Source organism: Actinia tenebrosa, unplaced genomic scaffold (genome assembly GCF_029948245.1).
Source record: "Actinia tenebrosa isolate PJP-AT-01 unplaced genomic scaffold, QUT_ActTen_1.0 PGA_scaffold4__44_contigs__length_22323623, whole genome shotgun sequence".
Taxonomy (NCBI): domain Eukaryota; kingdom Metazoa; phylum Cnidaria; class Anthozoa; order Actiniaria; family Actiniidae; genus Actinia; species Actinia tenebrosa.
The window spans coordinates 2663953-2681845 of NW_028292581.1; the positions used below are offsets into that span (position 1 = coordinate 2663953).

The following is a 17893-nucleotide window of genomic DNA, read 5'->3' on the forward strand; positions in this document are numbered from 1 at the left end:
TTGGTTTGGCATTATGTGTTAATTAAAAACTTTATAATACACTCAACAAAATTACTTGATTCTGATTGGACAAGAGGAGTACAATTAAATTTGAAATTGTACTCTGTAGAGTCCAAATTAAGGTGCTCAATTTTGTTGAGCACCTAACATCTATTTCACCGCGGCCTGCTCTCAGTCTGACCTCTAGCTCAGCTGGTAGAGCATCGGTAGTACAATTCCGAAGGTCGTGGGTTCAATTCCCAGCGAGGTCGGAAATTAATTTTTCTGAATTTAATTCCAAGGGCTTTCGCCCGGAATAACCTCGTTCCCAGGCACTATAACTTATCTATATTTCTATATCTTCATGTATTGTGTGTGCTACGCGGTCCACATATTCTCATATAATTATATACATTATTTTATTATATAATTATTTTGGTTTTTGCAGGGAGAAAAGGCAATAATCTTAAAGGCATCATGGAAGAAACTGGAGCAACCTCTATTAAAGTTAGGTTAGTGTCCTATTGTAGATATCCATATCAGCTTTGTGTTAGTTCTTTCAAGACTTTTAGTCCCAGACAAAAATACTTTCCTATGAGAGCCCATATGTCATATTATTTTTATTGAAATTCTTATCCTGTAATGGAAAAAATATCTTTCAATATTCCAACCTTATGTTATTTCATATCATTACTCTGAAAGGCAAAAATGAAATGTTTTACCAAGTAATTTCAATTGTATCCTAAATAGTGATGGTTATATTGATGCTTGCAGTGGAAACACGGGAGACAGAATGGCACATTCATCCATGCTCAATGCTGGTGATCGCATAGTAAGCATTAAGTGTCTAATTAGAAAAGCAACAGAGGATCAACCAGAAGTTGAGGAAGATGAAGCCTTGGAGAACTGTCGAAAAGCTGAATTACTCATAAGCAGCAAAGTCCATGAGTGTTTGAAAAAGGATATGGATGACCTTGTTGTAAGTTGAACAATTTTCCGTTTATCTGCTGGTTCTTATTGTAGTCGTAAGATCGATTCATTCTTCTTAAAGGAAGTTAAATCTTTAAAGTAAGGTAGAACAGAATAAAAAAAAAATCTCTTTATTTGAGTGTCTAGTCGTTCTAGCACTTTTGCACTAATTGGGGACACTTTTCACTCACACGCACTACCACTACATTCAGTGTTCTATGCACACAACGCTCAACTCACATGTTGACTTTTATGGAGGGAGGAAACTGGAGAACCCAGAGAAAACCCTTGATCACATGTGGTGATCGCAAGGGTTCAAACCAGCGACCTGAACTGTAGGACTCACAGCAGTGAAAGAAGACGCGTCGTACGCCACCCATGCTAAGTTTTTTTTAACTTTGTGCGACCAAAATTTAATTAGTGCTTACTGTTATTTGTTTCCAACTTGCAGAGATCCAAGCAGTTGCATCAACCTTACTTTCATCAGCCTCTACAATGGCATCAAGGGATGTATGGCAACCAAGTGGCTCCTATGCTTGGAGAGGTAAGCATATCTTTTCTGCACCTCATGCATGCCACAGCCATTGTCTTATAGCCCACTTAAGCACATTCTTCACTCTTTGCTGAAAACAGTGTGAGCTAGCGAGTACTTTTTTCCTTGTAGCAAGTACTAGACTTGCAGAACGAAATGAAATTTTAAACTATTATAGCTTGCAGTGAGTACTTGCCCAGTTTTAGCCAGCAATACTCGGCAAGATGGTGGATTGGAGTGAGTAGCTTATTGAAATTGGCTATACAGTTGCAAGAAGGGGAAATTAACAGCAAGTAAATGAGTACTTGCTAGCTTGCTGTTTTCAGTAATGAGTGGAGAATGGCCTTTAGTCTGCTTACAGATCTAATTTCCACCAGCTGTTAAAAGATGCGTGCTATTATATTACATTTCTAGTGACTTGAAGTGATTATCTTGACCCCAAGAAACAAAATAAAAAAATTACTAGTCAATGTGTAATAGTCAAATACACTCGAAAGAAAACAATATAAGTAAATTATACATATAAAGTAATGAATGATGAAATAATAAATAAAAGAAAATATTCTTCTTCAACAACCATTTATGGGTTTGAATCCCATCTGGAGCTCAAATTTTTTCCCGAGTTGTTATTTTATATAGTTGTTAAAGAATACTTTCTTTCATTAAATCTATCTGCTAACCTCTATTACCAGTAATTTACTAACTGTTTGATGGGTAAGAGTAAAGGTAAGACTACATTTACCACTATAAATGTAACTACGTACAGTAACATGCCGTATAATCTTCTACAGACAACCTGATTGATAACATCTTTAGAGTAGATAAACCAATGTGTACTCCAGTCAGCCACATTAACAATATGTTATTTATTTTGTCTAGCCCCATAATAGTGGAGGTATGATGAACATGGCACAGTATCCTTACCCCAACACCTGTCCACCATTCCCACAGCTACAAACACAGGTAATTACTATCCTCCCTTTGCAACCGAGTTGGTACTAAATTCATAATACACTTAAGTGCAAAATGGCGCACAGCCGGGTAAAAACTAGGCATCCAGGGCCAAATTTACAGTATTTTCTTATAATTTGATGATGCCGCAAAATTGTTGTGTTCCTGAATGTAATGATGAAAGAAAGACAGCACAAGTAAACAAGTATATACAGTATTTTGCATTGACACCGTATTATTTCTTTACATTGAGACACCATATTATTTCTTTGTATTTTGATGGATGCCTCGTTTTCATGTAACTCACTTGGCCGTGCCCCATTTTGGACTAAGGTGTACGTATGGTGTACTCTGGTTTAGACCAGCACAGCGTTTTTTCAATCATTTGTTTTGATCTCTGTAGCCTCTTATACGTACACGGCTGGCCATCCCTCAGAAGTATGCTGGTGCTTTGATTGGTACTAAAGGTTCATTCTGTAACTACATGAAGAATTTAAGTTGTGCCACTAGAGTCCATGTTACTCCTGATGACAAGTCCGGAGAAAGATATGTGGAAATTGTAGGACACCCCTTTGCACAATATTTCGTAAGTACATAATTTGATCTTATGGAATAGAGTTTGTATGACTGTGAAAGAGAACGGCACACGGTACTGTAACGGAATCCGCACGAGATCACTGCTCATCCAATGGCATTGTTTGGACATGGCACCGTCGCGATTACTGCACCGCACGTCCATACCGTAATGTAGTGGGTAGGGCCGATGCTACTTTTAAAAAAAGACACGATATAAAATTGTTTTCAAAAACTGCAGTTTCTAAAACTTTACTAATGTTTTTCCTTCCTTAGGCCCAACACTGTGTTTATTGCAAACTCGCTGAAGAAGGCTATAGTAATTCTGATGGTGAACTTAAGCTTCGAGCAGAAGTTACTATTCCAACCAAAGGAACTGCTCGAACGAACAAGGATCAGCAAACTAATATAGTTGGGCGAATTATAGGAAAAAGAGGACAAAATGTAAGGAGAATTGTTGTCGTTATTGTCGAGAGATAATTTAGTGCGGCATTTTTTCCTCATTAACGTGAAATGTTTGAATAACAGGTTAAAGGACTAGAAAAAGAAACTAGAACATATGTGAAAGTAGCAACAGTGGAAGATCAAGATGGCGAACCAAAAGAAGCAATCGTGCAGATCGTAGGAAGTTTTGCTAGCAGTCAGGTACGTCGTTTTCAATACATTAATCACACTGCCCAAGAAGCGCAAACGTCGTGTCTTTATATTACAATAAATGTAGTTGTCTTACAAATCAAAATCTTTTTACTTGTTATAAGAGTGCATACCATATATCAGTGAAAAAGTTAACTAACAAAATTGTACGAATTAGTGCAAAGTTTTGTAGGTCTACCGAGGTCTACTGAACTTACTAATTTTGTGCAATTCCTTACAAATTTTTTTCAAGAATATATGGTATGCATTCTAGTGACAGCAGCAGAACATAGGGTTACAGTGGTCTGAACAGACCAAAATTGTCATCTAATTGCCAATAATTTGGCGCGCAGTTTCAGGTTAAAGTCTCAATGCAAACTGTCATCGTGGTCTTTATTCCCAAAACGTTTTATTGAGTCATTTTGAATGTTCACCCTTCAGAAATAACGTCACGTTAGAAAAATATCGGTACAGAGGCCGGTAGGAGTTAAACATTGTCTGCATCTTTGACACCAAGTAATGTTATTTTTATTGCAGCACGCGCAATTTAGAATCAATGAAATCGTAAGCCAGTGTCAACAAGGAACCTCTAGTGGATCAAATTCCCCTCAACCAGGAATGGTTAGTCATCCACCAGGAGGGAAAAGGCCACCACAAATGAGCTGAAATCCAGGCACTCAAATCATTGTGAAAACTGACGTCCAGCCACTTCACTAGAGTTCTGCTATGGGTTTTGCTAGTCTATAGCTATTCTTTGTCTTACTATTCTAATTTGTCAGTTATATGACCTGTAATCCTTAATCACGTTTAGCAGGCACCTAATGGGTGTCTGTATGCTTACTATTTGTGGAATAATTATAATCCAGTTCAGTTTCACATATCCGCACCTTTTGGCAAAAAAAAAAAAACCTCTATGGCTGCAACCATCTACCTCTTTTTTTTCATGGATTAGACACATTTAAATCTGGCGGTACTTCTGGTACTGATCAATTTAGTTTTGAAACAGAATTAATTTCGTATGGCTGTGAAAACTTACTGATTTGCTGTGCCGTGACCGTGACGGTCATGCATAAAGCATTTGATTGGTCGAGCATTAATTTCCCGCGCTGTAAGTGGTCCATTCCGTACCTTGACAGAGTCTTGTCGTGCCTTTCATAGTCATACGAAGTCTACCCTATGGAATGTCCTAGAGATATTCGTAGTAGTTATGATTAGATATCACTGTAAGTAACCTCTACGGGACGAGCACAACTGATGCTATCATATTTTTATTTACAGTGATGATTAGGTGACTTACAGTCTTTAAACAAGAGCACAGTCAATCAATGAACTGGTTCGGTGTCTAGGCCAATAGTCTTGTGGTATTTGTCGTTTTATGGCATTGGCTGCATTGCTTCTGCTGCCTTTTACCTATGTCTCATCGTTCTGAGAGTATATTTGTTAGGATAGAAAAGCTTGAGGTGCTGTCATGCAGTAGTGTTTATAGTGGTTATTACGTGAGGGTTGATGTATTTTATTGATGTCAAGAAATCGCAGCACTCCTTTCATGCCAGCCTGCTGCTCATTGTATGTCTTGCCTCTCTGAATTATCCATACGTATATTTGAGGGATCGCATTATCCAATGTACGTCAAATTTTAGCGGAAAAATTGATCGCGATTTAATTTCTCTTCCGTTTTTGACAATAAGTATTTTTATCAGTAAAGTAGAGAGAAGATCGTTGGGATCGGAGCATGAGATTAGAGAAAATATGGGCCCCCAGGACATAGAACACAACTGAGTTTAGAAAAGGAAATATTGACAAATTGTATTACAGGAACGCTCGAGACTAGCCTCAGTCACCTAAGTATATTTTTGGAATGGGTTCAGGTTTTTAGTAGTCACTTGGTTTTTTGTGTGATTTAGTATAATTATTTAGTTCCGTACACAGTATTTTTGATTTGAAATTTAGATCCACCTAATCAGATAAACTAGAAAATTCTGAAAATTAAGAAATCATGGGTTCCGGATGAAGTTCTGCTCGTGTTTCCATGGTGACGTGAGTTGGACTCGGGTTACCATGGCTTAGCGAAAGAAAAATCAAGATTCAAATCAAAATGACTGTATTTGCAGTGAGTTCAATTAATCACTATATTATAACTTTTTAATCAAAGTTTAAATCCAAGCTTGAACTAGTTGCACCCTCAATTAGTTTTTTTGCCAACAGTTGAGCTTGCAACAGTTCAGTCCACATATTTAATTAATACTTTACGAGACTATTTTCATTGTATGTCATATCCCATGCTTCTTTCCCTTACTTCAGTAACCAAATCATGACCCTTGCGGACTTGGTAAAAGCCAACAGTATTGAATTATATTTTTCTTTTCTAATAGATATATTATTAGTTTCATGCATGGCTTTTTACATGTGCACAAGGCACTATGGTTTGTCTCTTTTTATTCCATGATTACAAGTGGAACAGCATGTTGACTCTGAATTTGTCTCAAACCCCTTATTCAACAACATTTTAGTTTCTTGTATCTATCTACACCATTATTCAATATTTGTTTTTGTTATTTTTCGGGTTCACGCCATCCTCCGCAAATATGCGTCTCTTCACTCGTTTGTAATCCGGCAATCACCACAAGATCATTGCGCAAACAACTTTTATGTAGTACTTATACTAGAAATAGCATGGTGTGGCTGTAGAGATCCTTAAAAGTGTTGTACAGTGAGACATTTGTGGTCGCCTGGTACGCCATTTGTACAGTGCTACGGAATGGATGTTATAGCCCATATTTTTTCTGATAATTAAATTATTACATACAATTGTTGTTTTGGATTTCTTGCAATTTCTTTTAACCATTATCTCACTTTTTCCAAAGAGTTAGGAAAAATCTTTGGCATTCCTTTTGCGGTGGGGGAGAAATATTCATTCTCGTTCTTTCAGTCTCTAGGATTAATCAAAAATGAAGACCCTCTCTTCAGAAGACCCTAACCTAGATTTTTTCACTTTATATCTGCATGGCAGTGATCTTTAATGAAAAAAGGCGTCGCACAGTTACTAAGAAATTTAAACTTTGATTGTTAACAGTTCTCGTAGCAGATTAAAAGTCAGTCTGAATTGTTTTAACGTTTATTTATTTCTTTGAAACATGTCCAGTCTTCAAAATAATCAAAAAAAGAAATGTACAAAGGCTATCATTAATACTAGTTGGCATAGTAGTGTTAGAGTTCTCTCAGTGATTTATTATTTGTTATGAAAAGCTTACTAATGACTTGTAATGGCTTATTTAAAAGCACTTAAATATTGAAAATGACAGCAGACATGACAGATGTCTAATTCATCAGAAAATTCACTGTGATTAACATATGTGAATATTTGCATACAATAGACGACCGAACTATCCAATGAAAACGCGCCGTGTTTTGTTTGGATGGAAATGTTTTGCACGTGTACCGGATAGGTTTCGCTTCTCGTTTATTGCATCAGAAAAAACTTTTCCTGTGCACGAGTAGTTATCGCTGGAAGAGGACAAAAAAATACCGAATTTTGTGGTAAGTTTTGATCCTAATTTGATCTTTATATACTGTATATCGTATTCTTATATTAAAGCATTAGTCACCTTAGGTTGATATTTCGATCGAACATTTTAGCTATGTACAAAATTTAAGAAAACTTTTGCTTATAAACTAAGGACAAAACGGCTTTCTTCATTGTACATGTCTATGTACTCTTTACAAATTAGTTTTTGGATATGTTTTGGGTTTTTTTATCGACAGTTAAAGTAATAGCAGTTCGTAATACTATCTGGTTGAATTGTGTTTTATATATAAAAGGCGTAAAAACGATTTTGAGAGAAGGTTGTTTCCATAGTAAATATACAAACACGTTATATGCATAAAAGCGATGATCAAGACTTAATAAAGCCTTAATCTTTATATGTGTTTTATTAAGAATAACAGAGTAAGATTTAATTAAGATTATTTAGAAGAATTATTTTTTTAGTACAAAAATTCTCCTAAAAATGTCTGTTGTGTCGATTTGTAGCAGTGAGGGAAATGGGAGGATTACCGTATTCACGTCTCTTGAATATGTGCGCATATTTAATTGATTCATCAAAACGAGGCTAAGCCTGCAGGCTTCGAATAGAGTACTCAAGTGATGACGTCACAAAAATTAATTTTCGCTTGATCATATTTTTGGTTAACAAATTCAATAGACAAACATTTGGAACCGAGCCGAAAATACAGTGATTTGTATGGAGTAATTATATATTTTCACCTACAACTATTGTATACAACATGCACGCGTCTGTTGTAGGCGAGTTGTAGGCTTGATTTACACACTAGTTGTAGGATTATCTGTGCCAGTATTGTTTTGTATATTGAATGATTATTTCTCATACATCACAGCATTAGCATATGACATGGAAAAACCTTTATAAATTCAAGAAGCTGCACTCAAACTATATTTTTTTTCCGGATTATTCAACATCTTACCTCATAAAGAATCAATACTGTGAATATTGTCAGAAGGGTGATAGGCACTTTAACAAGAGAAACATTCCATGTCCTTGAGACTTAAGTTATACTGGAGAAGTGAAGCTCCTTGTCAATGCTCTGTAAAGTGCATCTCATGGGGAAGGGCTGTCTTGGGTCCCTGAGACAACTTCTTTTCATATAAATAAGGCCTAAGGATGGAGATTTGACTTTTATCAGTTGTTTCATTCAACCTGGGGCTTAATATTGATAGGTGCATAAGCCATCCAGGATTAGTGGTAGATCCAGGGGGGTAGGGTCAGGAGGTTTGGACCTACCTACCATACCTGAGGTTCAATTGAGTTTTTTATTCTTGATTTTAGTTTTTCTGCATGATTGCAGTAGAATTTGTATTTTTGTTGGAATGTATTTTTAATATGTAATGAGGAGGATAGACGTGAGTGCTTGTAAAAAGGTCCAAAACAGGTTTTGCTTAGTATAGCACTAGTTGCTGTGAGATAATGTATTGCCATTAATTTGCTGACCAGAGATTGATTTGCTGTTAAAACAAAGTAACATGAACCTCTAGGGTGTTTTTAAGGCAATGATGATGATGATGATGATAATAATAATAATAATGATAATGGGAAGTTCTTATATAGCACATTTATACAATGTATCAATGTAGCTTACAATCATGAGTGAAATTAGTACATTAGTGTTATGCCTCCAGGTTGGGATAGGCTGTTGAACTGGGAGACAATCCCCTACTCTTACATGAATAATTCAACACGTTCTTTTATGTCCCCCATTTTACTGCAGGTTAGGAAGGGTTGGAAGACAGGGCCTACAGTTGAAAGTCCTTATTCGAGTAGACTTGAAGGTCTAGCCATTTGCAGATATTATTACAAAGGCAGCACCTCCTCAGTTTTTTTTTAGACCCTGAGTGTTGGTCTGGCCAAGGCTTGTACCATGACCTTCCACAAAACAGACTGACACTCGTGTCAACTGAGCTACCCTAAGACACCTGAGATTACATGATGACAGTCAGAATTGGCAGTTAAATTCACTCAGCTGACTGTCACTCGGCACTCCAAGATAATTTATATCTTTTAGGGATGAAGATCATTAGTTGCCACGCCCAACTGGGCAGGACTCAGGTACTTATGGGTTATTTTCAAAATTTCCAACAAGCATCTCCACCCTTCTATATAACAGGAGTAAAACATGAAGTTGGAAAAGGGACAATTCAATATAGAGGCCCAGTTATTTGGAACTTTATGAACAGAATTGTTAATTTAGAATCAAGTGTTAGGATAATTTTAAACAAATTATACGTAAATTTTCTAAAGACATTAATAATTTTTCATTCAGGGCTTCTTTAATAGCGAAAAAAGATGATGATTTTCTATATTTTTAGTCTTTTAGAAATTTTAGAAATTTTAGTATTTATTGAATAATTCTAACAAACATAAGTACATTTTAATTGATTTTCTATATTCTTGTCTTTTAGAAATTTCTACTTAGTTATTTATATATATTATTGTAATTAGTTTAGACAGCAGGTCCACATCAGCCTGTGGCTGCGTAGTTTAGCTAACCTGCTTTAACGAATAAAAGTATGTATGTATGTATGTGTGTGAGTCTTGCTCAAAGGTTTTCTCTGGGTTCTGCAGTTATGTCCTTCCATAAAAATCAACATGTGAGTTGAGTATTGTATGCTGTAAATATAGAATGTACTGGTAGTAGTGCACGCGGAACCTCACGGAAGAGCTCCTAATGGGAAGTGATGGTTGTAAAATATGAGTTGTTTATATAAGTTGTACTAGAGGGTAGTAAGTTTTCAAGAGGATCCAAGGATGTCATGGATGTTGGAATGAACATCCTGATACTAGAATACATGATCTTCAAGAAATTGCAACCCCCCTCTTGTATGAAAGTTATGATTTCTTGTGTGTCCATTATGGAAAAGTGTAACATCCTCTTTTCTTTGCAATCAATCCCACCCCTAAATTAAAATGTCTTTTCTTTCATGTATTTACAGAAACAATTCTTCAATCCCAACAGCCATAAGCCATCATGTGTGGGATCTGGGCCATTTTTGGTATTCCTGACTACCCCAAGTATGCATCGTTTGCCATGAACATCTCTGGCCGTGGTCCCGACTGTTTTCGTATGGAGACCATCCCACATTTTCAAGACTGTTGTCTTGTGTTCCACCGTCTAGCTGTAGTGGATGATCTATATGGTATGCAGCCAATGAGAGTCAAGAAGTTGCCTCACTTGTACCTTATCTATAACGGAGAAATCTACAACCACAAAGCCACTGAAGAGAAGTATGGCTTCGACGTGATGACCAAGTGTGATGGTGAGGTAATCCTTCATCTGTACGACAAGTTTGGTGCAGAAAAGACTGCCCAAATGCTAGATGGGGTGTTTGCTTTCTGCATCATTGACACCAAGAAAAAACAAATTCATCTTGGAAGAGACACGTTTGGCGTTCGTCCCATGTTCACGTTGGAAGGAAAAGCAAACAAGAAAGGTGTCTTAGCTCTGTGCTCTGAGATCAAGTCACTGGTTCCTGTCGAGAGGCACATTGCGAGTAACGGACACAAGATGGTGTTAGACGTGTTCCCACCAGGTCATTATGCCTCGTATGATCTAAGCCCCAATGGATCAGTGACCCTGATAGAAAAAGGCCCATACACTTTCATTGGGAAAAGACCGGTATTTGATACAAGAGTAGCACCCACCTCAAGTGACGCCCAGGAAAATATACGCCAGTTGTTTACAGAGGCAGTAAGGAAGCGTTTGATGGCTGACCGGCGTATTGGGTGTCTTCTATCAGGTGGACTGGACTCCAGTTTAGTAGCCTCACTACTCACAAAACTGGCGAAAGAATCTGGTATTGACTATCCAATCCAGACCTTCTCAATAGGAATGGAAGGAAGTACCGATATATTGGCTGCACGCAAGGTAGCGGCCCACATTGGTAGCGAGCATCATGAAGTTACTTTCAGCGCCCAAGAAGGAATCGATGCGTTGAGAGACGTGATATATGCCTTGGAATCGTACGACATAACCACCATTCGTGCTTCTGTCGGGATGTACTTGGTTGCCAAATACATAAAAGAGAAGACAGACACAGTGGTGGTGTATTCTGGGGAGGGATCAGACGAGCTTTGTCAAGGCTACATCTACTTCCACAAAGCTCCATCTGCCGAACAAGCAGATAAAGAGAGTAGACGTCTTCTTGAAGACCTCTATGCTTTTGACGTGCTCAGAAGTGACCGTTCCACAGCGGTGCATGGATTGGAAATACGAGTGCCTTTTCTTGATGTTGACTTCACGTCCTACATTCTTTCCATACCAGCGGAGCTACGACAGCCACAAGATGGGATGGAGAAATGGTTGTTACGAAGTGCGTTTGACAGCACTAATCTGCTGCCCAAAGACATTCTTTGGAGGCCAAAAGAGGCTTTTAGTGATGGAGTTTCTGGAACAGAACCTGGCAAGTCGTGGTTTGAGATTCTTCAAAAGCATGTTTCAACACAAGTCCCAGATGAAGCTCTCTCCAAGGCAGAGGAACTGTACCCATTCAATACACCCAAAACCAAAGAGGCCTTCTATTATCGGCAAATATTTGAAGAGTCCTTTTCAGGACACGAAAATCTGATTCCATATTTGTGGATGCCTCGATGGACCGAAGCTACAGATCCTTCCGCAAGAACCCTGTCCCACTACAAGTGATTTTGACATAAGTTTGACTCAGAACTAGGACTCAGACATATTTAGTGTATCGTTTACCATTGATAACTTAATCCCAGTTTTAACGTTAGCAACGCAGGTGGAAGCGCAAGTGATCAGATTGCAGCCCAACTTTAACTCTGGTTAACCAGAAGTAAAGTTGGGCTGCATCCACGCTAGCCATTGAATCGCAGCAAAGTTGCCTTTACGGCGCAGTCATATACGCAGTTGTGCTTATGCCTTGACTAGCGAAAGCAGGTCCTCTTTGTTAAATTGTCGTAGATAAAAAAGGAAGTAAATGACCTTTTCAATCAAACTTTAGTTGTAAGTATCATCATTTTTGTTATTAGTTTGTCAGTAGCATAACAAGTGAGCCATGTGCCATGTGCCATGTGCCATGTGAAAAGTTCAAAAGATATAATAACCCGGTTATTGAAATAAAAATGATTTTCACATGATGTTTTAAAACAATGATTTTTGAATTGGTAAAAAGATGATGGGGAACGAAGCAAACCTTTGATGAGTACGACAGACAAGGTGGAATATTGTGTAGCTTCGGAACAAACACCGTAATTATTTGATTAGTATTATCAATACCAATTTAATTCTTTGATACGTATGCTGCCACTTTCTACTTTTATGTAATCTGAAATACCTTGCAACATTGACGCAAGCTCCAAACTTGAAATTAAATACGCAAATAAACAAATTAATGAAACAAAGTTATAAAATGAAACAAAAAATGATGAAATGAAACGAAACAAAATTATGAAATCAAACAATGAAATGAAACGATTTTTTTTGAAATGAAACAAAATTATACGAAACAAAAAATTGAAGCAAAAAAATATAAAAAAGCAACAAACAAAAAACGATGAAATGAGAACTAAAAACTGAAATGAAACAAAACTATGTAATGAAAAAAAATTTGAAGCAAAACAAAACGATGAAATGAAACAAAAAATTGAAATGAAACAAAATTATACGACGAAACAAAAAATTGAAGCAAAATAAAAAAACAAAAAAACGATGAAATGAAAACAAAAAACTGAAATGAAACAAAACTACGTAATGAAAAAAAAAAAAAAAAAATTGAAGCAAAACAAAACGACGAAATGGAAAAAAAAAAAAAAAAAAAAGAATGAAATGAATAAAAAAGACTAGAAAGGGAAAGGTATAAAAACTGTACTCACTACATCCAAAACCAAAATGAAAGCATTTTCCCTTTTGATTATCGGCAAATACTTTCGGGGAAAAGGTCTTCTCGGGACTTGAAGATCTGATTCCATATCTCTGCCGTAACCATGGTTCAAGTGCAACTAACTCCTTCGACAATACTTTCAGTACTGATTCTACATGTAGTAAATAGTTGAATGGTAAAATATTTCTTGATTTGAGTGATGCGTCTTTAACTTATGAAGGTTTTAAAAATTTTATAAAATTTTCGGCACTGCACGTAAACCCTTTTAAAATTATCCCCCTACCCACCGGTTTGGGGTGACCATAATTGGCCAGAAAACTATTGAGGACGGGACAAAAGGATTCCTTATCCTATTTGCTTAACTCGGTATTTAGCGCCATACTGAGCATTCGTGCCATTCTCACCCACATCTGCCCCTTGGCGTAACATTTAGTATTCAGAAAACAATATTCAGAAAATAAGCTGCACGCATTGTCAATATATCCTCCTTAGTGATATTAGAAAAATAACTCGAGTTTTTCTGGATTAAACTTGGTCAAAAAGGTTTTCTACGTTAAGATATGACCAATAAATTCGAATTTATTCAGTTAATGTTAAAGATTCATAAAAAGTTTATGGCAAATTTATTATTTTTCGGTTTTGGACGAACGGTTTCCAAGTGAAGAAACAAAAGACCAGCTATGCATGGATGAGTGACACTTGTTAGAGACTGAAACAGAAATGGCTCGCTCGTATGCTAATCCATTATCGCTTTAGCTATTTGCATTTTGTTCTGACTTCTGACTGCTTCAGTTAACCTGAGACGTTTAGCTATGTGAAAAGATCCCCATCGTTATGAAAGCAACAGAAGAAGAAGAAGCCATCGAAAATGACCCCATTCTGAAAAAACTAAGCCAGTCTAAGGCAAAGCAAGTATCGCTTTGTTTACGAAACATTTCGTCTTGTCTTCTGGATCCAGACTTGCTTGCTTCTCAAGCGTTTTGTCTGTTTCTTTACGCGTCGTGTGGCGCTATTGCACCGTATTTACCTCTCTACTTCAAGCAGTTTGGTTTAAAGCCTTATCATGTTGGTGTCATTCTAGGTTTGGCACCCATCGTCCAGTGTCTAGTATCTCCCATCTGGACCGTAGTTGCAAATAAATGGCACGTACAGAAATTGGTATTTCTGACTGGTGTTTTGTCATTCGTGGTTAAGCTGTTGCTGATTCTTGCTGTTCAGCCCCGTAAACAGTACTGTTTACAAAGTTATGTTAACTCCACCACTAACCTTTCCTACATCAGGTCTGTGTCTTTGTCTGACGCACTGAAGGATGAGCAAAAGAATAATTGGAAAGAGGTACCTATCAAACCTACAGCAGCAGTTAAACCTACAGCAACGCCAACCACCCCAGCTGTTTTGAACCATATTGTGGCGAAAAACAATGGCCCGAGGAATGGAAGTCCGCTTAGCGGTTGGATTAAAGGAAGAGATAACGAGATGCTATTTAGATCTATAGATACCCAGGGTTCTAAAGGACTGCCACCCGAAAGAGATGAATCAGATATAGCAAAGAAACCTCAAGCCTCCCATCCTTCTTCCCAGCCATTAGCAGCAGTACCGATTGAAAAATATGATTTGATGCTTATTCAAGAAAAGCAAGTAGCATCAAGAAAGGTTTCCAAAGAAACCCGTAAATTCGATCCAAGTTTGAATGCAACCGTCCACTACGTCATAACTGTGGACAAGGACGAACTTCACTACTTCTTTCTGATCTTTTTGATGTTTGTGGTGATCTGTGATTTTCTTCAAGCACCTACGTTTACGCTGGGCGATGGTTCGGTGCTCAGCCGCGTAAGTGAACACTACCAATTGAATCCCTCCAACATGCGAATAACGGGATCTATAGGATGGATAACTGCTGTTTTAGTCGTTGGTGCTATTGTATCAAAATCAGTTTTTGCGCTGTGTGGAAGCCCTAGACTGTACTATGTAGTGGTCTTCTACTTTAGTATCGGCTTCGTTTGCATGGCATTCGTCAATGCTTTGTGGTTTGAATACATTTACGACCAAAAAGCTGACAATGGATCCGACACTTGTAAAAAAGCCTTAAAGACACTGTTCGACCTCGAAGGAACTACCTTCTTTATTGGTTTGATGTACGTCAGCTTATGTTCAGGTTTCTTGGCTCCATTCCTCAACTGGTACATAGATGACCTAGGTGGAAGCACTCTAGTTATAGCAACAGCCTGTGCAACGAGAGAGGCCATGGTCTTGATGTCCTATATCCTTGGCAATTCCTTTGTTTCAATTATTGGCCGCATTAATGTCATAATATTTTCACTCATATCCTACACAATCTGTTTCTTCTGCTATTGGATCATTAAGAATCTGTGGGTAGTGGTTGGTGTAGTTGCTATCGAAGGAGCTGCGTTTGGCCTGATGTGGCGAAGCTGTGAAAAACACATCAAATGCCTAAACGTTTCGCCCGAAGTCCTAACCATCGCAAAAGGTGAGTTTTATATTTTCATAGAATTTACCTTTGAGCTTTATATATATCAAATTATCTAGTGCCATTTATCATTTAATTTCACTTTTGTATTGATAAGTAAAGCGAATGAAATTACATGTCACTTCTTCCAAAATAGCTATTTCCCATTCTTTACTTTGGACGCAAATGATAATATTCAATATTAAATCAATAAAAGACTTAAAGCAAAAAATTGTATTCGGTTATTGAAGAACTTCTGACAACAAATTGTAGTACATCTTTGAGTTTCCAAAGGGATTTTAAATTTTAAACTCGAAAAAAATTCATCGACATTATGCACCTCTGGTTTTGTTCTGTTTTTTTTTTAAAGCGTGTGCATGGGTCGGCAGACTTGGACGGTAAATTTAATTAACGCCGGCGTACTTATACTAGAGAAAAGAGAAAACTAATATGATATGCTAAGGGCTATACCCATCAAAATCCCTTCATAGAGCCGACTGAAAGTAAAAAGAAAAAGTAAAGGTTTAGACGTATTTTTAAGGGAGAAAAACTTAACAAAAAGTTCGTAGGGTAACAATCTTCCTACTTTTTCGGCATTTTCCATATGCTAAAGACGACATATAATGATATTATAAAATGATAGACTGTCTTGTGTATACCTTTGTATTTTAGGCTTTGTTGATGCACTGTTCTGGGGTATTGGTAATGGTGCAGGAGCCCTGATTGGCGGAACACTGTATGGCTGGATTGGGAGCAGAGGTACCTTCTTTACCTTCGGGATAGCTGGCATCGTAATATTATTAGTAGTTATAACCATGCATTTATGCAAGCCAAAGACGCAGCACAACGAAGAAGGAAAAAATTTGGTAGGCGAAATTTCGGAGGACGAAGTGTCAGAAGATGAGGATTGAGTCATAATAGCAACTAAAGTACTAGAGTCTTAGGGTAATGATATGATTAATGAGAGGTAATCAAGGTAGGGATGATTTCCTCAACTATTTTGTGGAAGGAACTGCAGCAGATAAGAGGTTCATACCTTTAATATATTTGGAGACATCATCATCAACAATAACATTTATGATCAACAGATACATCAACACTGACACAACACTAATATCAACATCAACGTCAACGCCAACATCAACATCAACGTCAACGCCAACATCAACGTCAGCGTCGACATCGACATCGACATCGACATCGACATCGACATCGACATCGACATCGACATCGACATCGACATCGACATCGACACCAACTTGACACAAACCACAGCACCAATATTAAAATCGACAACGAAAACGTGAACCACTATACTACAACCTACATGGACTCTAACATGATCCGCCATCAACATCTTCGTAAACATCGCTTGAAACTAATATAAACGTCTGGCACTGATCACCATATCAACATATGCAACAATTAATAAAATGGAACATATATTTTTTAAATAAGAACAAAATAAATGAATATATATTGGGTAATTATTAATTTAGACATGCTTCCGAGGTCGAGGGGGGAAAACGCAACATACCATGGTGTTGCAGGACACCTGAGCCACGAAGACAATAAAAGAATTGGAGCTAAACAATACCCTGCAATACAAAATCCCTAACCCAGAGGCAAGCCAGAATTCAATAAAGCTAGCTTGCTACACCAAAAGAGACCCGGAAATCTGACGTTAATTGTACAACAACTATGTCAATAATTCACAATTATAAAGATTATAGGCAATGAAATAATGACTATCAAATTAAAAATATATACGGTTGTTACGATATATTATGAAATTATACCAATGAGCTATAACATTATAATAGCACATATCTTGGGGACTAGTTATTTATCGCCCGAAGATCGAGAGGTTCGGAGGGTTTTTAAAAGGGGTGGGGGGACCGGGTGGGGGGATCACATAGCAGACAACTGATGGGGGTCAAAGAAGAGATCACTCGGTAGTAACAATCACTTATAAGGGGGGATCATAAAGAAATATAGCGCCTCTTGGGGGATGAACTGATTATCGACAAGAATCAAAGGGGAATCACTCAGTAGCAACCACTAATAAGGGTGGATCATAAGGATATATAGTGCCTCTTGGGTGGATCAGGTCAATATTGACAGGAATCAAAAGGGGAATCACTCAGTAGCAACCACTAATAAGGGGGAATCATAAAAAAATATAGTGCCTCTTAGAGGATTAGTTAATCTTTATCTCCTAGGAGATAATTAATGACTGGCGACTTAGTATTGGGGATTAGCTATTCTTGATTTCCAATCAATCCCAAGAGAGCACAATAACAAAAGGGATGTCCGCCATGTTGGAAGATATAACAAAGAATTCATTGAAAAATCTTTTGTCAAATTCTTCCAACATGGC

The 17893-nt window shown here is 37.4% G+C and overlaps 3 protein-coding genes across 9 annotated transcripts in view; all 3 read left to right on the top strand.

The window, feature by feature from the left end:
• The window catches only part of LOC116301827 (insulin-like growth factor 2 mRNA-binding protein 2), a 19421-nt gene extending 12974 nt beyond the window's left edge, over positions 1-6447 (top strand). For 6 of the 7 annotated variants that reach the window (XM_031710953.2, XM_031710952.1, XM_031710954.1 and 3 more), the window contains 8 exons: positions 428-491; positions 730-958; positions 1400-1492; positions 2360-2443; positions 2835-3017; positions 3281-3448; positions 3533-3649; positions 4175-6447. In XM_031710953.2, the coding sequence (XP_031566813.1) occupies positions 428-491; positions 730-958; positions 1400-1492; positions 2360-2443; positions 2835-3017; positions 3281-3448; positions 3533-3649; positions 4175-4303 (1067 nt within the window). In that variant the 3' untranslated portion in view covers positions 4304-6447. The remainder of the gene's footprint in view (positions 1-427; positions 492-729; positions 959-1399; positions 1493-2359; positions 2444-2834; positions 3018-3280; positions 3449-3532; positions 3650-4174) is intronic. The other variant, XM_031710955.1, reaches the window with a different exon arrangement.
• Positions 6448-7042: 595 nt separating this feature from the next.
• LOC116301825 (asparagine synthetase [glutamine-hydrolyzing]) lies at positions 7043-12303 on the top strand. Its single transcript, XM_031710951.1, has 2 exons — positions 7043-7174; positions 10143-12303. The coding sequence occupies exon 2, from the start codon at positions 10178-10180 to the stop codon at positions 11846-11848; it is 1671 nt and encodes a 556-aa protein (XP_031566811.1). The 5' UTR covers positions 7043-7174; positions 10143-10177; the 3' UTR covers positions 11849-12303.
• Positions 12304-13719: 1416 nt separating this feature from the next.
• LOC116301801 (major facilitator superfamily domain-containing protein 6) lies at positions 13720-17296 on the top strand. The gene is made up of 2 exons (XM_031710919.2): positions 13720-15534; positions 16186-17296. The coding sequence occupies exons 1-2, from the start codon at positions 13881-13883 to the stop codon at positions 16422-16424; spliced, it is 1893 nt and encodes a 630-aa protein (XP_031566779.1). The 5' UTR covers positions 13720-13880; the 3' UTR covers positions 16425-17296.
• The last annotated feature ends 597 nt before the right edge of the window (positions 17297-17893 follow it).

Coding starts and splice junctions, on each gene's coding strand:
- LOC116301801 (XM_031710919.2), top strand. CDS start 13,881: ATGAAAGCAACAGAAGAAGAAGAAGCCATCGAAAATGACCCCATTCTG. Junction 15,535..16,185: donor AGTCCTAACCATCGCAAAAG/GTGAGTTTTATA, acceptor TTTGTATTTTAG/GCTTTGTTGATGCACTGTTC.
- LOC116301825 (XM_031710951.1), top strand. CDS start 10,178: ATGTGTGGGATCTGGGCCATTTTTGGTATTCCTGACTACCCCAAGTAT.